At 58.6% G+C, this 19,048-nt stretch overlaps 1 protein-coding gene across 1 annotated transcript; it reads left to right on the top strand.

Moving 5' to 3' along the window:
- Positions 1 to 2,946: 2,946 nt before the first annotated feature.
- Positions 2,947 to 10,362, top strand: UPK3A (uroplakin 3A). Its single transcript, XM_004771122.3, has 6 exons — positions 2,947 to 3,084; positions 3,808 to 3,963; positions 4,813 to 5,092; positions 6,817 to 6,899; positions 8,466 to 8,598; positions 10,019 to 10,362. The coding sequence occupies exons 1-6, from the start codon at positions 3,033 to 3,035 to the stop codon at positions 10,176 to 10,178; spliced, it is 864 nt and encodes a 287-aa protein (XP_004771179.2). The 5' UTR covers positions 2,947 to 3,032; the 3' UTR covers positions 10,179 to 10,362.
- The last annotated feature ends 8,686 nt before the right edge of the window (positions 10,363 to 19,048 follow it).

Here is a 19,048-nt window from a genome sequence, read left to right as displayed (position 1 = left end):
TGTTCTTGGAATGTGCACCTGGGGTGCGAGGCTGCAGCAGGAGATTGGTTTGGGGGTCCCTCCTGTCCCCCGTTTCCCTCTACGAACACCAGCCTGGGAGTCTCCCCGGTGAAGGGACCACGGCGACCCTCTTCTCCTACACTCTTCAGAACTGGCCAACAAAAGTCAGCATCTTTGAAGTGCAGACTTGTTTATAAATGCAAGGCTTTTTTTTCTTTTTTTTCCCAAGAATGTTTTGGGGCCTTAGCAGATTGTTATTTTAACTCTTTTCCCCAGATGTTCTTGCCATATTTGGGCAAGACAAGAGACCGGAGGACTTTTTGTATGTTTTTTCATGAGAAACTGCAGGGTCTGGGAGGAGACCAACGTGCCTGGGGTCTTTTCCCTCTCGTGGGTGACCTTGGGCTGAACCTTCATGATCAGCTCAGCCAGTCCCTATTCAAGTCCAGGTTCACAAACAATCGTTGGACGTTGAACAAGAAATGTCAGCCCATAAAAATTCTTAGAGGAACCCCTACTGCTTTGCCCCAAAGATCCTTATCTCTGGGGCAGAGACTTTCTGCTACATTCTGTCCCCGGGTGATAAGGATCTGAGCATCTACTCTGCATGTCAGGGCTCTGGCGATTGGACGCCTCCCCATATCTCTGAGGCCCGGAGACAGGAGCAGCACGTTTGGTTTTTAAAAACTTTTTTTTTTTAAAGATTTTATTTATTTATTTGACAGAGAGAGATCACAAGTAAGCGGAGAGGCAGGCAGAGAGAGAGGAAGGGAAACAGGCTCCCTGCTGAGCAGAGAGCCCGATGCGGGACTCGATCCCAGGACCCTGAGATCATGACCTGAGCCGAAGGCAGCGGCTTCACCCACTGAGCCACCCAGGTGCCCCTTAAAAACATTTTTACTTGGGCAAATTTCAAACTATAGACACATCTCAAGAACAATATAATAAATATCCATACATTTGGGAGGGGGCTGGGGGGGAGATGCAGGCTCCCCGCTGAGCAGGGAGCCCAATGTGGGACTCTCTCCCAAGACCCTGCCATCATGATCTGAGCCGAAACCAAGAGTCAGCTCAGTCAGCTGAGCCACCCAGGTACCCCTACAGGTTGTTTTTAGTAAGAATTAGCTGAGGGTTGCAAGGGGCAGTGAGTTGTTTGGTTTCCTTCAGTCTACAACGGTTCTCAGCCTTTTGTTTTGTGTTTACCTCTGCTTTTGCTGATAGAACATTTCAAAGCATCCGGGCCAGTGGACTTGCAGAAAGACCCTCAATTTGGATTGGTTCGAGTGTTTCCTTTTGTTTGGATTCAGGCTTAAGTTTTTGGATGGGAACATTACCCAGATGGTCCCGAGCCTTCTGAGGCACGACCCGGGAAGATCAGGAGGTCAGTCCACCCCGTTCCTGGTCACATGAGGTTTGAGTCCCTCACGAAACTGGCACCCCGATTCCTGCACCTGTTGGTCCTTAAAATTCATTCCTCTGTGGTTTTCACACTGATTGAGAAGATGCTTTCCTGAAATCCGTTATTACCAGCATCTTTGCAGAACGTTGATTTGTGTTCTGGCATTTCTTGTACATTTATTAGTTGGTATTCTTTGAAGAAAAATGTTTTCTTCTACAACTTTTTTAAAAAGTACCAGTATTGACTCATGGATTCATGTCTCATCCAATGGGCTAAACACGTCACTTCCACACACACTTTATTTTGTGTGCAAATTCCACGGCACCTCTGGGAGCCCGTTCAAGCCCCTCTGTGCCAGTACCTCGGACATCCCCTCATCACCGTCTAGCACTTTAGCATCTAGGCTCCTCTTGACCTTCCCTGTCCCAGCCCCAGAGTGACCCTGTCTCCAAGGGGCCCTGGTGTCATTTACTGGGGACTGCTGTTTCACAACCCAGAGTGCTGAGTGGGGGCTCCTGCCCCTTGGGAGTCACTGGGGCAGACAGAAGAGCTTGGGAGTTGTTATTTTGTCACCAGGAGACTGCGAATTCAAAACTCCACAAGTTCTTCCTCCTCCTTTCCAAATCTCCCTCTTCCTGCAGTGAGGGCCTGGGTCCTGACCCCAGTTTAGGATACCGCGGGTCGCTCCAGAACCCTCTGCCCTCCTGGCTGCCTGGCTCCTGCGGAGTGGGGTCCAGCTAGAGTCCTCTTCGCCCTTCGAGAGCTCTCTACAAGCCAGCGCAGTCCGACGAGCCTTCCGGAGTCTCTCACACGGAGTGTTTCTACATGGGGCTGTGACCTTCGTGTTATACCTGGATTCCTTACTTTCTACTGGCTTCCAGTTTTAGGTTTCTCCTATCCTCACTGACTTATGTCTGAAATGTAGAATGTAATATTTAGGGTGCTCCTGGAGAAAAAGCACGATTCCATCGCTGGAAGGAACCATCTAGACCAGGGGAAGCCCCCAGCTCGGTTTTCAAGCCCAGAGCAGGCCTTTTGAACCAGCAGGGGCTGGGAGGCAGGACTGCGCTCCCCCCATCTGGGCGTTCCCGGGAGTCCGTTCCCGCCCTGGCCTCGCACCTGTGAACCCAAAGGGTCACCCTGGGGTCCCCGGAGGGCTCACAGGCCCCGGACTGCAAGGTTTCCGCGACGCACCTTCTCGGATTAGCGGGTCCTTCTCCAGCAGAGCCCAGCCCGCACCTGGCGCTTAGTGGCGTCTCCATAAATAGCTGCGGGACTTAGCGCCCCCATCTCCCAGGGTGGAAGCGGCTGCTCAAAGAGGGGATGTCTTGCCCCCAGCCCCCCGTGTATCCCAGACGCCGGGACAGCGCCACCCCAGCCCACCCCAGCGGCGCACCCTTGGCGCTACGGTAAGGGCGCGGGGAGAGGTCCCACATCGCCGGTGGGGTCCTCTGGCACGTCGTGGGGCGGGGCGTATGCAAATAGCTCGCGAGGGGGCCGGGGATTGGTCGGCGCGGGCGGGGCGGGGCGGGGCGGGGCGGGGCCGGGCGTCCAGGTGCGCGGACGGTGAAAGGCGCGGGGCTCCGGCGTCCCCTGCACCACGCGCCCGCGCTCCCGCGCTGTGTTCCGGGCTATGCCTCCGCTCTGGGCCCTGCTGGCCCTCGGCTGCCTGCGGCTTGGCGTGGGTGAGCGGGGAAGAGGGAAGGGGTCGTGCCCTGGGAGGGCGGGCGGCTGAGTCCCGGGCCCTGACCCTCCCGCTGTCCTCAGAGGAGCCGGGGTGGCGCGTGGCCTTAGGGACGGGAGCTTCGCGTGTTCGCTCCAGGAACAGGCAGGATGCTGCTCTGCGCCACGCCGCAGGCTCTGGGGATTCAGATACTAATAATAAAGGCAACACTGATTAATAAGTTTCCTTGGGTGGGGGTTCCCGGGCTCATGGATCACAGGTCCCTGGATGGGTGCTGTGGAGAGACAGGGACAGCCACAGAAGGGGCCCAGCAGGAGAGTGACAGGGTCAGACGTGCGTGTTAGAGCAAAGGACTGGGATTGGGGAGAGGCTGGTTTCTGGGGTCCCAGTGAAAAGAGTAGAACTCCAAGGCTGGGCTGACTGGGTGAGGAGATGCTTTGGAGAGGCAGTGGGGTCCTTGGCAACTGGCCGTCTATGGGTGGGGAGAGAGGGCAGCCGTTAGTCTGGACTGCTTGGTTTGGGTGGGGAGGATGGCTGGTGAGGGCTGGGGAGCTGCCTGGGTGTGAGACAGATTCCGGAGATGGCCGGTGGGAAGGTCAAACCCCAGGGCCCGTACACCCTAGGTGCCCAGTGTTGTATGCAGACATGCGGGTGGCACAGAGTGTGCCTGCGGGTGTGGACAGTTCTACTGGAGGTCAGCTGCCGTCCTCACTGCCTCCTCTAGGTGTGAACCTCCAGCCCCAACTGGCCAGCATGACCTTTGCCACCAACAACCCCACCCTCACCACGGTGGCCTTGGAAAAGCCTCTCTGCATGTTTGACAGCTCAGCGGCCCTTGACGGCACCGATGAGATCTACCTCTATGTCCTTGTCGACCTAGGTAAGGGTTCTGCTTCGCTTGGCCTGTCCGCAGTAGGAGGAAAGGAGCAGGTCGTGGGAGGCTCTCGCTCTGCCGTTCAGCGAGAACGCTGTGCCTGCCCTGGGCCGGCCCCGGGCTGAGTGCTGCAGTCACACGTTCCTCTTTGCCCCAGAGAGATGTCCCGGCTAGCGGAGAAGTGCAGACAGCACTGGTCACTGAGCACATACATGACGCTCAGTGCTCTGCATACCTTAGCCCTAGCATTGCAAGACATCTGTCCCATCACAGAGCCAGGAACCAACAGAGGCTGGAACGTGAGCCCGGATCTCTGTGGTGCCTCCAGCACCAGCCCTTGCCCAGCTTGCCCAGGTGGGGCACGGCCAGTGTTTGTCAGAACCACGCGCTTGGACCCGCGTGCTCTGGGCCAGTCCCGCCTGGTCACTGGAGCAATCCCGGCTTCTGGGAGAAGGAACCCAGTGACAGCCCTCTTGCATTTCTGGTAGCCGGACGTGTGCAGGAGCTCATGCGGGGCCCTCCCCTGGGCCGCGGGCTCTTTCTCTCCCATTCACAGTTGGGGCCGGCGCTCTCGCGGGGAGGGAAATGATGGAAGTCTGTCGGGATGGGAGGACCCGGCAGCCCGTCCTGGCCCGCAGGAGGAGGAGCCGTCCTCTTGCCCGAAGTCCAGGGGTGCTGCTGCCTATCTCCCCCAACGTGCAGGGAGCCCCTGAGGCAGGCCCTGCCTGGGACCCTGGGGCCCAGCACCTACTCAGAGCACTGCTCAGGGGATGTTCGGGGACTGGGTGACAGGCTGAGGGAGTCCTGTTGAGCCTGGGGTGGCCAGGAGCCTCACCGCTGCCGCTGTCCCTACAGCGAGCTCCAGGAACGCCTCTGTGCAGGACGACAGCAGGACTCCCCTGAGCTCCACGTTCCAGCAGACAGAGGGAGGGAGGAGAGGCCCCTACAAGGCTGTGGCCTTTGACCTGTCCCCCTGCAGCGACTTGCCCAGCTTGGATGCCCTAGGGGACGTGGCCCGGGCCTCAGAAATCCTGAATGCGTACCTTGTCAGGGTGGGTGCCAACGGGACCTGCCTGTCAGACCCCAACTTCTGGGGCCTCTGTAACCCGCCCCTGTCTGCAGCCACGGAATACAGGTGAGTGTGAGCGGTCGCGGGGGAGGGGCCGCTATGCCCCCGCCCTGCTCAGGAAGACCCAGGAGGGGTGCAGCCTGGGGGGCCTCATTTCTTGTGCCAGGACCATCCCGGGTCTCCTGAAGGGACATACTTCGGGCCCATGTGACCTGCCCCAGGTGCTCAGAAGGACCCCTGCTTGCCTGAATCCTCCACCACTGCCACTTTGAGATCTGCATTTTTTTTTTAACAGGGGGCCTGCATTTCCATTTTGCACGACTCCACAAATTCTGCGCCTGGTCCTGGCTCACCCCCCGCGTGGCGGTTACTTACCCAATGCACATCATCCGCCAGGGGAGGAAACCAGCTGGCCCAGAGAGGGAAGGGGTCACTGCATGAAAAGCAGTGGCCTCACACGAACTCGAGCCACACTCAGGGCTTTTCCAGCTCCTGCATCATCCTCGCTTTTCCTGCCTCCTGGCTTGTGCTTTTTTTTTTTTTTTTTTTAAGATTTTATTTATTTATTTGACAAAGAGAGATCACAAGTAGACAGAGAGGCAGGCAGAGAGAGAGGAAGGGAAGCAGGCTCCCCGCTGAGCAGAGAGCCCGATGTGGGACTCGATCCCAGGACCCTGAGACCATGACCTGAGTCGAAGGCAGAGGCTTCACCCACTGAGCCCCCCAGGCGCCCCTGGCTTGTGCTTTTTATCTCCTCCCATCCCCATCCCCGACCCCAGCAGGTCCCTGATTCCCTTTCACACTCGTTTCTTCTCCGTGCAGAATCCCGTGGCCATGGGGTCTTGCCCGGTACACCCACTCCCGTTACCATGGAAACGCCTAACGTTGAGTCTCTGCACCTGCTAGGCACACCTGGGGCCCAGACCATCGCTCACCTGCCAACCTGACTGAGGGCTCGCCTCTCCTCTGGCCCCCACAGCAGGGCAGGATGAAAGCTTTAGTGTCTCCTCCCCATCCTCAACCTCTGACCTCTGACTTCTGACATTCTTAATGTGGGAAAACCTCCCCCTCCACCTACCTCCTCCAGCCTCCTGCCTGGGGGACACAAGGCCCATCTCCCAGCGTCTGGAATTCTCCTCTTCAAACCCAGAGAAATGGGAGATTAGGCAAAACACAGGAAGCTGTAGAGATCCGCAGGGTCTTCATTTTTTTCAAGTGTTAAAGGAGAGGCTGTTGGTTTCGAGTTCTCAGACCATCCGTCTTTTTAAACTGACCGTATCTGAGGCCTCAGGTGGGAATCTTGTGCTGATCTTCCTTTATGATTAGTGACTTTCAGCTGGGGTTTTCTACATAAAACGGTAGTCCTGTCCCGGGGCAGTTGGGATGGGGATAAATATTCTTTCTTTCTTTTTTTTTTTTTTAAGTCCCTTTTGTGATACCAAGGACCAGGCTGGGAATGGTGGAAGGCAAGAATGTGATGAGGATGACTGAGTCCGTATTCAGCAGATACGCTATATCCGTCCTACAGATAACAGGGAGTCGGGGGTCCCCGAGGGGAGCTGAGAGGAAGGCTGCTGAAGTCTTCATGGAAAGTGTCTGGGGGCAGGAATAGGGGGTAACAGCGCCATGGCCACGCCCAGGACTGTCCTGCTGCCCAGAGCCCACCCTATGGCTTCCATCGTTTAGAAGGACCCTCTCTGCCCCCCACCCCCATCACCCTAATCTCTTCACCTGCCTGTGGCCGGGCACACAGGGTAGACAGAAGTCCCCGTCTCTCCATCTCCCTGCAGGTTCAAGTACGTCCTTGTCAACACGTCCACGGGCTTGGTACAGGACCAGACCCTGTGGTCAGACCCCATCCGCACCAACCGGCGTAAGTAGAGGGTCTGGGCTGGGGGGCGATCCTTGGGCTGTCACTCGGTCAAGTCTCCCCAGTCACGGGCAGGCCAGTGCATTGGTGAGGAGACGCATCTTCAGATGATGTGACCGGAGATGCCCCGGGTGCTGTGGTGGAGGCAGGTGAAGAGCAGGCGGGCACGAGTGAAGTCAAGGCATTTGCCTCCAAGGGTCATGGACTTGACCCTGCCTTTCCCTTCCAACCTGCCCCTTTGTCTGGGCCTTACAGCCACGTGACACGGCTCCAGAAGGTTCTGGGTGGTTCCGGAGGCTAGGACTCAGTGCAGGGGCGAGCCTGGAAGGGAGCAGGAGTGCTGCCCACCTCTCCACCCCGTTCTCTGGAGACTGCGTGGGCTTCCTAAAGGCGGGGGGCTCCGAGGCCCAGGCACCTGCCTGTGGCCCTGCCCTGTCCCTCCTCAAGCCTCCATCTGGGTTCTCAATGCATTCAAGGTTTATACCCAGAACCGTATCTGCTGAACCTGAGGGGCAATGGAAGAGATTTCCAACGGCAACCTTGACAGCACCCGACCCTAAGTTTAGAACCTTCTCCCCCAAGATGAGATTCATGCCAGGATGGGCTCATCCTAGAGCCGAGAATTTAACCTGTAGAGCCCCCCCACCCCCACCATGGGAAGCTTGTGGGGCACGAAGTAGTTCTCACAGCTTGCTTGAGGTCACATAGCTAGTGAGGGGTGTAGACAGGCGTGTGTGCACATGTGGCTGGGGTGGCCCCCTCCCAACCCTTCCAGTGGCACGCCCGTGTATTGTGGTCCCCCAACAACAGGGCTGCCTTGGGACCATGAGTGCCGAGTTCAAGCCCAGCCTCTGCGCCTCACTGCTCTGTGCCCCCCTCAGGACCTCAGTCTCCACATCTGAGAAATGGGAAGAAAAATCCTTGCTCTGCCTCCCCAGCAGGGTTCCTTGGAGTAATCCAGACAAAAGCGCTTGGCCTGGCTCTTTTGGGGCAGGGCTTGAGGTCGGCTTGTGGGAAGAGTGTGCCCTCTGGGACCCGACAGACCTGTAGGCTTGAGTCTGGAGTCCGAATGCCCTTGACAGGAACTCGAAATCCCTGCGCGGCAGTGAGTGATCTAAAGAATGCGGGTCTCGTCCGGTCTACATGGGAATGGCCAGAAAGCGGCCAGCTCACGGGACAACCTATAAATTGTCCGCTTAGTTCCAGAGGGTGACACAGGCTGGAGCAGAGTAGGGGTCGTGGGGCACCCCACCCCCTTATGCCAGGGCCCGTTGTCTCATCTCTACTTGCTTGTGATCCGTGTCCCATCCATCTCACCAGAGTTGAGTCTGTTTAGAGTTTAAAATCATCCAGAAAGACAGTTAAAAGAGGAGGAGACGAGGGAGTCGGCAAGAGGGTGTGGGGCAAGCAAGGTAATGGCACCGTGGACCGGGCGGAGACAGATTCTGACCTAGGTCCCCGCTTCGTCCTGAGATCTGTGGCTGCCAGGGTGGTGTGGGATGGCGGGTATTCCCGGGAGAAGGCTGGGGGTGCAGCGTCTGGGGGCTAAGCGGGCCTGTGTCCCCTCAGTCACCCCATACTCAGCGATCGACACGTGGCCCGGCCGGAGAAGCGGAGGCATGATCGTCATCACGTCCATCTTGGGCTCCCTGCCCTTCTTCCTGCTCGTCGCCTTTGCTGGTGCCGTCGTCCTCAGCCTTTTGTGAGTACCTGCCAGCTGGAGGGCAAGACCGCGGGCCACCCTGGACATACTCCACCCAGAGGGTCTTCCGAGGTGGGGGTGACCCCAGAAGGCGAGGGAGCTGCCTTCCATCCTGGGTGTGCATGTGGGGGTCCACGGAGAGGGAAGCAGTGTCCTGGGGTCGTCCGGCTGGGTAGGGAGGGGCTCAGCCCTAACACCTCCCCTTCTATGCCTCAACGTCCTCATCTGGGAAATGGGGATACTCATACATCTTGTCCTTCCTGTCATGACTGTTAAGTGACATGATCCCCGCAGAGTTCTTAGGCGGCATCTGGACCCTGAACAGCTCTTAGCTTTTTTAGTCATGATTCACCCACTGGCTGGACAGGTGGGGAAACTGAGGCCAGAGGGGTTAAGGGTGGCTCAGGGTCACACAGCCAGTTAAAACAGAGCTGGGACCAGAGCCCTGGTCTCTCAAGGCTCCCATCGGCTCCGCCGTGTGTGTGTTTGGGTCGGGACTCGAGGTCTCCTGTGTGTGTCTGGAGCAGTTAACAGGCTGCCTGGTGGGTGTCAGGTGCACTCACGATCCTCTGATCCTGGGGGGCTGGCACAAGGGGGTGCATCGGGGCTCCCGCGGGTGCTGTGGGAATCCAGAGGAAGGTGAGGAAGGCCCCACCTGGAGCACCAGGGTGGGCTTCCCGGAGGAAGCGGCAGCAGGAGCTAAGTCTCTTTGGGATGGGAATGAATCCTGCTTTTCTCAGCCAGAGGGAGGGAGCCCCCAGGAGGCTTTGAGGACGGCAGGGGGCCTGTCCCAGCGTGGATGGGGAGAGCCGATGGAAAAGCTTCCCGGAGTAGGTGAAATTAGTGCACACAGAAATCGGCTCGGTGGGAACGCCGCCGGGAGGATGGAGTAGGGGGCAGTGAACTTGCAAATCAGGTTGCCTTCTGACATTTAATAATGAGAACACAAATAATAGATAAGATTAGCCACCAAGAGTCTGGTGTGTCTGGCCAGACCTGGGAGTGGGAGGACATTCTTCTGTCCCTCCTTCCTCTCGGACAACAGGTCCTTCGGGAACCCAAGTTCCTGTTACCTGACTGTGGCCTGGCTCTTGCATTTATCCCTCCCCCGGCCCCTTCGGGGCTCCGGCCCCACCAGACTTCCCACTGTGGCCCCAGAACTCTCAGCGCTTCCTGTCACATGCCTGGAATGCCTTTCCCAGCCCCCACCCTCCTCCTTCAGGGCAGAGCAACTGTCCCCTCCTCCGGGAAGCCTGCCCATGGTTCCCACCTGGACTGCTATGTTCAGTCTGGGCATTGTTTGCTGTGCCTGAGACTGCGGCCGGGAAAGCAGTGTCTAAGTAGAGACTCCCCGGCCAGCTAGAGGGGTTTAGACTTGCTTGGTGCCCCTAACCCTCGCCCTCTTCGTCCCCTTGGTCAGGGACACGGGCAGCTCGGACAGAGAAACGACACATGACTCCCAGATCACGCAGGAGGCCGTCCCCAGGTCCCTGGGGACCTCGGAGGCTGCGTACACATCTGTGAACCGGGGGCCGCCGCTGGACCGGGCCGAGGTGTACACCAGCAAGCTCCAGGACTGAACCCGGGCTCCCCCCGCCGGGCGGCCACACTGTCCTGGCTGGCCTCACCCTGGGGACAGTGGGGAGGGGGGGTGAGGAGGGGGGTGCCTGCGCACAGCAGGTGCTCACGCCCTGACCCCACCCGAGGAACAGGGCACGTTGGTCCAACTTGCAGGAAGGCTTCTAATAAAATCTTCCTAAGATTCTGAGTTCGATAGAGACGTACTAAAGGAAGGAGTGAGAAGGTGGGTGAATGAGTCGGTGTCCTATGGAGGGGTCGGATTATTTCTCTGGAGGGTGGGGGCAAGGGTCTGATTTTCCATTGGAGTCGGGGTGGTGAGGGTTAGGGAAACTGAGGCTATGGGAACATCTGGACAAAGGGTCCTGAGAAACGGGCTGTGCGTGCAGTCATTAGATAGTGTTTGGGGTCTGCTGGCCATGAGGTCCTAGAAGCTAAAGTGGGCACCCAGGGGGCAGCTGCTGGCAGCTCCTGTCAACCCCAGCAGCCGTCTCCTTCCCTCTGGGGCTCAGCTTCCTCATCTGTAAAATGGGCTGATATAAATGGCTAATTTCAAGGCTCCTTCTCAGCTTTCCCTGAAGACCCAAGGTGGGCAGGCAGAAGAGGGGTACCAAGTCCACTTGGGGGATGGAGGGACTCTCCCAGCCCTGCTTCTCGGCTCAGATGACTCACTTCCCTCTCCTGAGCCAGGTAGTAAGACTACTTCCCTTTGGGGAATGAGCAAAAGGAGTCACAGTCCCACTTCCCTTTTCCCTGAAAGAAGAAACGTGTCAGAGCAGGTCCGGGGTGTAAAGCAGGAACACTCCCCGTCGGCTGGAGGAGGCCGCATTCCTGAGAGGTGCCATGCTCCCCACGGGCCTTCATCACCAGTGTCGGGACGGGGTGCTCTGAGGGCCCTGGATCGTTCTCTGGGGGCACGGACGCTGAGACACACACAGATCTGCTAGAGGGTTCCAAGGCAGAGAAGGCAGGAGGGAGGCAGAAGCTAGGGGAAGAAGCCTAAAGGCAGGGAGGGGTCTGGAGAAGCCAGAGCCACTGAGGGTCCCCGGAGCTGAGAGGAGCCCAGACCCTGGGCAGCGGGGATGGGAGGGGGCGATGGTGCCGCTCTCTAGGGGGCGCCCAGCCCAGGTGTGCCTTGGACTAGCTCCCGATCCCTCCAGACTGTCTTCCAGGACACCGGAGTCTGCCTGAGTAGCCACTGGAATTCCCGCCTCCCCCGTCTTGTGTGTCCTCCCCAACCCCGGCTCCGTTAGGACAGTCCCTCAGCGCTTCCCTCAGAGCATGCCCGGCTGCGGCGGAGGGGAGGAAGCGCTCCCTGGCAGTCCGCTGCTGTTGGAACTGCGTGCAAGTTTGCATTCTGCTTCTAACATGCCTGTCTTTATTTTTATTTTATTTTTAATCGAGGTGAGATTGACATAACATAAAATTAACTGTTTCAAAGCAAACAATTCCGTGCCATTTCGTACATTCTCAGTGTTAGGCAATCATCACTTCTACCTAGTTCCAGAATCTTCTCGTCACCCCAAAAGGAAACCCTGCACCTATGAAGCAGGGGCTCCCCGTTTCCTCCTCCCCCACCCTGTGCCCCTGACAGACACGGATCTGCTTTCTGCCTCTACGGATTCACCTGCTTGGGACAGTTCATATCGATGGAGTCAGACGCCGTGTGGTGACCTTCTGTGCCCGGCTGCTTTCACTTTCTCCTATTTTTGAGGTTTATCCTCATCGTGGCGGGCGTCCAAACCTCATTCATTTTTGTGGCCGAGGAGTAAGCAGTGCATTACCCGTGTCTCGTTCATCGACTGACTGGTGGACGCTCGGCTTCTTTCCAGCACTTGTGACCGCGCTGCCGTCCGGCATGGCTCTGGGCACGCCTCTTCATGGACTTTGGTGAACGCCTGTGTTCAGGTGTCTTGGGTGTGCACCTAGGAGTGGAATTGCTGGGCTGCACAGCCGTTCTATGTCTGACATGCTGGGAACCACCAAATTGTTTTCCAAGGGACCGTACCGTTATGTGTTCCTGCCAGTGACGTCACGTTTATTTTAGGATCAAAACTGCTGGAGTGCTTCGGTCGCTGTGGAGAGGGCCCCAGAATTATTCTATGGACTTGGGTCTGGATCCATTCCCTACCCCGCTATTTGAAAAGCAAGACCCCTCCCCGCCCGCGGTAACCCAAGCCCCTCTCTGTTAGCAAAAACTCCCACCTCTCTGGAGCAGCGGGTCTGTCGCTGTCCCTTGATGCCAAGTCCTCTTACCGCTGGCCTGGGTGATTGAGGGCCCAGGGCAGGTGTCCCTCCAGCTATGGGGACACCTCAGCACTAGCTCACGACACAAAAGCTGGAGGGACAAGCCGCTGGAACACAGATGGGCAGACCCATCCTGGGGCCGTGAGGAAGTGAGCGAATGAATGACCTTGTGTCCCTCACTCAGGCAGGACCCAGTTCCCTTGGTCATGAGTCTCCTCTCCCCAGGGAGGGTTAATGTGGTCCTGCTACTGGCCCCAGGGAGACTGTCGGGAGAGGCTGCTGGCCTCCCTGGAATCAGACAGATCTGACGCACCTGTCAGCCGGGAGACCCTGGGAGACGCACTGTGCCTCCTGCCGGCTCTGCGGCCTCATTTATAAACAAGGTGCCGGGAGTGGGGTGCGGAATGCTGTGCGCCCGCCATGCGTTCGTGAGGATGAAATGGAACTGGGCCTTTCGGCTGTCATTACTGGGCCTCCCTCCATGACGGCTCCCTCCGCGCAGTTGTCTCTGTCTGCAACGGTGTCCAGACTGAGCTGGGGAGCACGATTCATGTCCGTGACCCCGTGTCGCCCAGCTCGGCACGTGGCAAGGGCAGGAAGGGGCAAACGGAGTTTGGGTGTGACTTCTGGGCCGGGGGCCGGGGCTGCTGGGTCCCTGGTGGTGCCCTCAACCAAAATGGGGGACAAGCAGGTTGGGTCGGAGGGTATCAGGACTTTGGGGTCACTTAGAAGTTGCCTCTGATGTAGCCGGTGGAGCTGAGTGGAGACGGTGGTGTGCTCAGGTCTGCAAAGCTGGGGGCAGCTCCGTGGCGGTCTGAAAGGAGAATTGGAGGAGTCGGAGATCCCCCGTGCCCGCCCCCCACATGTTGAAAAGGTTATGCTTGCCTTCCCCACCAGCATCAGGCCCCACCGGGATGTGCTGTGGCCACTTCTGAGCGGCAACTCAAGAGCCATCAGGTGGTTCCCCTCTAGCGAGGGAGCCCAGTGCCCAGGGGCTGCCCTGCCCGCCGAAGGCATGGGGGAAGAAGGCCCGTGCATGCAGCACAGCCTCAGCCCACGGGTGCCGCCCACGGGTGCCGCCCACGGGCACGAGACCTTGTGTTGCAGGCCACTGGGACCTCAGGCCTGGCTGTCCCTGGAGGGGAACAGCTCCCAGCCTCTGCCCGGAGGCCCCTGCGCATAGTCACATAGGCCTTGGAGGAAATACTTCCCCACAGCTGCTCTGAGTCTTGGCCGAATGCCCCGGGGATCCCCCCTGGACAGATGAGCCCAGGAGGCGTGGGAGTTGTCGCCACAAGGCTGAGTGGCACCCGCCTCCGCATCTTCCCGGGAGGCTGCCGGGAGCCGGTGTCCCATCCTCGGGTTCCGATGAGGTCTGAGGCTTCCTGCCTCACCTTCCTCCCCTCCTGGGGGTGAGGCTGTCCCAGGAAAGGTCGGTCCAGGGTGTCCCATGATCCTGTGACAGCCTCCTGGCCCCTTCTGCTTCGGACTCAACCTGGGGCACGTGGAACGCAGGGCGCTGGGGTCTTGCTTGGCTCCTCCTTCGTTGTCTACAGCTAGCAGGGATTCCGGGCGTGTGTCCGCAGCCGAATCCGGCCGCCAGGCTTTCTGATACGCTGAGCAAACATGACGCGTGGCACCGTGGGACGGGCTGGGCTCACTAAACGGGGCTACGGAGCAGGCAAAGGACAGAGCCCGTTCAGCATGGGGACCGGGAAGGAGGGATGCCCAAGGCGCAGGAGGAGAACTCACTGGAAAGCTGACCCCCACCTACCCGCTGTGACCGCACTCTGTCTCTGGCCTCCGTTCTCCCGCTCAGCCCCAGAACCTCCCTGTCACGGAGACAGTGGCGCTGCTGCTCACCGTGTCACCCCAACACACACTTCCGGGGAAAACCCAGCCTGTCTGGAGTCCTTCCATCGGTCCCTGGGGAATGTGGCTCCCACGCCCCCCCCCCCATGCAGCAGCAAGGAGGGAAGGTCAGCCAGCAGCCTGCAGAGGGGGAGTTCAAGGCACAGGCCAAGAGTCTGCTAAGTGCCAGCCGGCGGTCTCCAATCCGAGCAGAATAACCCGCATTGGTGGGCAGAGACAGGTGGGCCATGCTGAGTGGGGCTCATGAGTTCTGGTCTGGACTGATGCCTCCCAGAAACTTCTAATTCTATATACCCACAGGGGAAATTTTCCTGGCTCCCGTCTCAGGTTCTGAGGCAGCCCCTCTCCCCGCTGTCCCGCGGCCGAGGTGGGAGGGCTTTTCCAGCTAAGCCTTCTGCCTCTGCACAAGTATTGCTTCACCTTCCTGCCCACCCCAGTCAAGGCTCGGAAATTAGCTAATCACACAGACATGCTGTGTGACCTGGGGCAAAGGAGGAACCTCTCTGGGCGCCCTTGACCTCATCTGTGCGAAGAGGGTCAGACTGCTGTTGTAGCCTGCTCTAAAGCAGGTGATTTTTTCCCTGGGATCTGATCAATCACAAAGTGAGGCCATTCAGTTCAACCCAATCAAACCCCGAACTCTGGGCTCAGGAAAGCTTGGAGCCACCCGTCTCGGCAGGAGAACAGAAATGCATGGAGGAGTCGTCAGAGCAGAGCCTTGCACCAAGCACAGTTTGGCCTTCAACACACAGGTCAGGCTAGAAGCACTGCAGGAATCAGGGCTGGAATAGTCAGGAGGGCTTCCTGGAGGAGGGGGTACTTTTTCTCAGATTCCTACCATTTCCAGATCCAGAGCGCCTGAGGTCTGGGATCATATTCCATGGCCCTGTCAGTGGTGTTTACTCAGACGCTGAGTAAACATTGACAAGTTCCTGGGATGTCGTGTTTCTTGTTCCTCCAGTTTTAATAATTTTAAATTTCACAAACAACGCAACATTGGGCTGCTTGAGAAAAGAGAAGAGGAGGCCACAATGCCCTTGAGTGAGGCCTCAGCCTCATGTCCCGTGCTCTCCTCTGGAGTTCCGAGGTCACATTCATTTTGTCTCCTCTTAGCCTCCTCCTCAGAGCCCTCTACCTGGCTGGAGAGGAGCCTGCGTCACTATTGCCCCTCCTTTATGGCTCATGTGACCATCTGAGGATGGACATGGCAATTGCCCAGAGGCAAGGGCTGGTGTTCTGGGCAGCCTGGGCGCCTTGCTCACCCAGTCCCTCCCTTATGCCAGCCGTGGGGTGACCCTGGGGACGTGGCTGCCCCCGGGAGCTCAAAAACTCCTGCTGGGGCCCCTGTGGCTCCTTCCCCTGCCCAGGGAGGCCCTCACCTCGTCCTCCAAAGCTTGCTTTCTCCTCCCACCCCCAGTGAACTCCGGTGCCCTGTACGACAATCCCAGGCCTCCGAACACGAAGGGTCAGTGGGGGAGGTTTGTCCCAAGTCAGACATGCCGTCAGAACATGAAGGACGGCCCAGAACCTGGACGCAGATGCATCTGGCCTGTCTACCAGCTTGTCTCCCTGCTTACACCCCCCTCTTCATCCAGTTCTCCATTCGGCAGTCGGTGCTCCTAGCATGTCGTGTCCTCTCACGGCTGCTCTGCTCCAGGTTTCACCAAGTGCAGAAGCTGGAATCTTTCCCCGACGGTGGGACTGCCGGAGCGGTCCTGCCCGCCGGCTGCCGGCTGCTCTCACTTCCCCCAGCCGCAGCGTTCCCTGGCCAAGGCACACTTGGGTGTTTCCAGCCTCGGGCTGTTAGGGATACAGCTGCTGTGAACATGTGTGTGAGCTTTGACGTGAGTGATTTTCATTTTCTTCCGGGATGGAGAGCCAAGGGTGCAGTTGTTGGGTCACAGGGCAAGTGTGTGGTCACTTTTTAAAGAAATGAGCAAACTACTTTCCAGGGGGGCTGGAAACCACTTACATTTCCCCAGCGGTGGGTGAATGAGCCGATTTTTCTGCATACTTCCCAGCATTTGGTGTTACCACTATTTTTGAAAAATATTTTATTTGAGAGAGAGAGCGAGCGAGCGAGCATGGGAGGGGGGAGGGTCAGAAGGAGAAACAGAGTCCCTGCTGAGCTGGGAGCCCGATGCTTGGCTCAATCCTGGGACTCTGGGATCATGACCTGAGCCAAAGGCAGACGCTTAACCGACTGAGTCCCCCGCGCCCCCCAACCCCTGCCCTAGGCGCCCCACCATTTTTTATTCTAGCCTTTCGGTAGGTGTGCACTGGTTGTAACACTTCACGTTCCCAGCGGCCGTGCGTGAGAGTTCCGGTTTCTCCACACGCTCAGCAACAGTCGGTGAGGTCGGTGTTTTTCATTTCGGCCGTTCGAGCGGCACGCGGTGCTGTCTCATTAGGGGTTCGATTTGCATCTTTTCATGTTCTTATTTGCCATCCACGGAGCTACACCGACGAAGCATGTGCTCAAGTTTCTAGAAAATTGGGTTGTTTGTCTTAGAATGCGTTCTATATTCTAGATTGGGTCCTTGCTCTGATATGCGTCTTGCGAATTTCTCCCTGGTCTGTGCATCACCCTTTCATCTTTGTTGTGGGGTCTGTCCCTCACCCAACTTCCCTTTTCTTTATAGCCTCATCCTTCCCTGACAGGCGTGTTTACTGCCTGCTTCCCCTCCGATGGTGTCAGCCCCATGAGTTCAGGGGATGGCTCTTGGGCCATGTCCTCAGCTCTTAGCACAGTGGGTAGGCAGTACCTATTTGTTCAGTGGCCATGCCATATGGCCCCGGCCATATCACAGCTGCAGGGGTAGGGGACATGGATTGCTGAGTGGAGACCCTACAGCAGGTTGTTGCGAACTTTTAGGTCAGCATCAAGGAGGTCTGAGCTGGGGCATGGGCACGAGTGGCGACGGGGCAGAGAAAAGGCCAGACCGACTTTTCCAAGGTACATTTGCGAAGCTCCCTTCCTCCCTCTCCTGCCAGCAGAACCATCCCACTAGCCATACACACCCCACCTCGTCCGGCGCTGGCATCGCGGCCCTACCTGCTGCCAGGCAGGAGCAGCATGAGCTTCTACAGGAAACTGACGGGGGAGGGAGTGTCCAAAAGTCATAATCAGCTCCTTTTCCATTGGAGTGTCTACAGCACGCATGCATCATGCAGGGACATAAATGCACAGGGGGAGGGTGTGTGTGTGCCATGTATGTTGTCCTTGGCAGATGTGGTCCAGGGTGTTTGACGCCTGGATGTCGGGCTTCTTACACCAGTGCTATGCATCTGTGTGCTGTGGTGTTGGCCTCCCCACACAGTAAAGCAACAGCTTCTTCTCCAGGACGGAAGGACTGTTGGCTGGTTGCTGCTGTCTTTTCTGTTTCCCCCTCCCGGGGACCTTGTCTGGGACTTTATGCCTCTCTCCTCTCTGCCAGTGCCAGCCTCCCTCTGTAGCCAGACAGCCCCTGGCCCCGGTTCCCAGCAGATCCCCACTTTGCAACTTGGCCTGCATACCGAGTCCTGTTGTCCGGTCTGTTCAAGGGGGGTAATATCTACCCGGTACGGTGACCGCGAGGATGAAAATGTGCAGGAAGAGTTTATAGGACGTGCGTGTAGCACGTGCTCCATAAACAGCAGTGAGCACACGCACACAAAAGCAGGTCCGTTCCAAGAACTGCAGCGGTTCACCGGGCAGCCCCTGTTGCGTGCCCACCAGCGCACCACCCCTCCGGCAATGAGTGGAGTCCGTCCCTGGGCTGGGGACGCTGGGCCTCCGTGTCTCACGGACACACCTGTTCACTCTTTTGTTCAACATCCGCTAAGGCTCGCGCCAGCTGGGTGGAGGCTAGGACACAGACGACTACACCATGTGACACGCACAGGACCATGCCAGCGCCATGCCAGCCCCTTATCTACCCCGAGAGCGCTCAAGGCTGCCAGGTGGCACCACCTCTCAGTAATTTTCCACAACCCGAGAGAAGCTGCGTCTCTCTTGAGATCATCACGATGGCGCTTTCCGAAGGGGGCAGCCCCGAGGGCTCAGGGGAGTGCCCCGCCCCGCCCCGCACAGGGAGCCCTCTTCCGCCTGTTTACTCCCCGGCCACCATCCGTCCCCCACAGGGGTCCCCCACAGGGCCCTGGCCCGGAAGTTCACAGGCCGCTGAACCTCAGAAGCTTCCCGGGTGGGCTGGGCTGGGGATAGCAACCAACTTTGAGACCAGGCCCGGAAAACTGTGCGAGGAGAGAAGAAATAATCATTAGCTCGGTGGCTCGGGCAGGGCAGGGCAGGGCAGGGCAGGGCAGGGCAGGGCAGATCCGGGAAGGCTGCGGGGAGGAAGTGTTTTTCGATCCAACCGGGTCTTACTCAGGGAAACCGATTCCAGACCCAGACGAGAGGCGGGACCCCTCGGGAGGGGCATGGCCGCGTGCTCCTGCGCCGCGTCCCCGCGGGGCCTGGAGTTCGCGCCGTCAACGGACGCAGCCCCTCGGGCACAGACGGACAGGCCCCAGGGCCTCGGGCCCCAACCGCAGCCCGTGCCACTCCGCGTGTGGGGCGCGCAAGCGCGGGGCCCTCGCGCCTCCCCCTGCACCTGGGCACCGCGCCCCGGGCTCCGCGCACGCTTCTGCGGCCCCGGGGGCGCCCGTGGGGGCAGGGAGAGAGACGAGAGGCGCGCGTAGTTTCCGAGTGCGAGGGCTCCGAGGGAGCGGGGCGCGGGGCTGGGGACAGGACCGGCGACTTCGGGTGGGCAGG

The sequence above is a fragment of the Mustela putorius genome, unplaced genomic scaffold, assembly GCF_011764305.1.
Source record: "Mustela putorius furo isolate JIRA1106 unplaced genomic scaffold, ASM1176430v1.1 tig00000738_pilon_pilon_pilon, whole genome shotgun sequence".
NCBI classification, from domain to species: Eukaryota; Metazoa; Chordata; class Mammalia; order Carnivora; family Mustelidae; genus Mustela; species Mustela putorius.
This window is presented reverse-complemented; position numbering and strand designations above follow the sequence as displayed.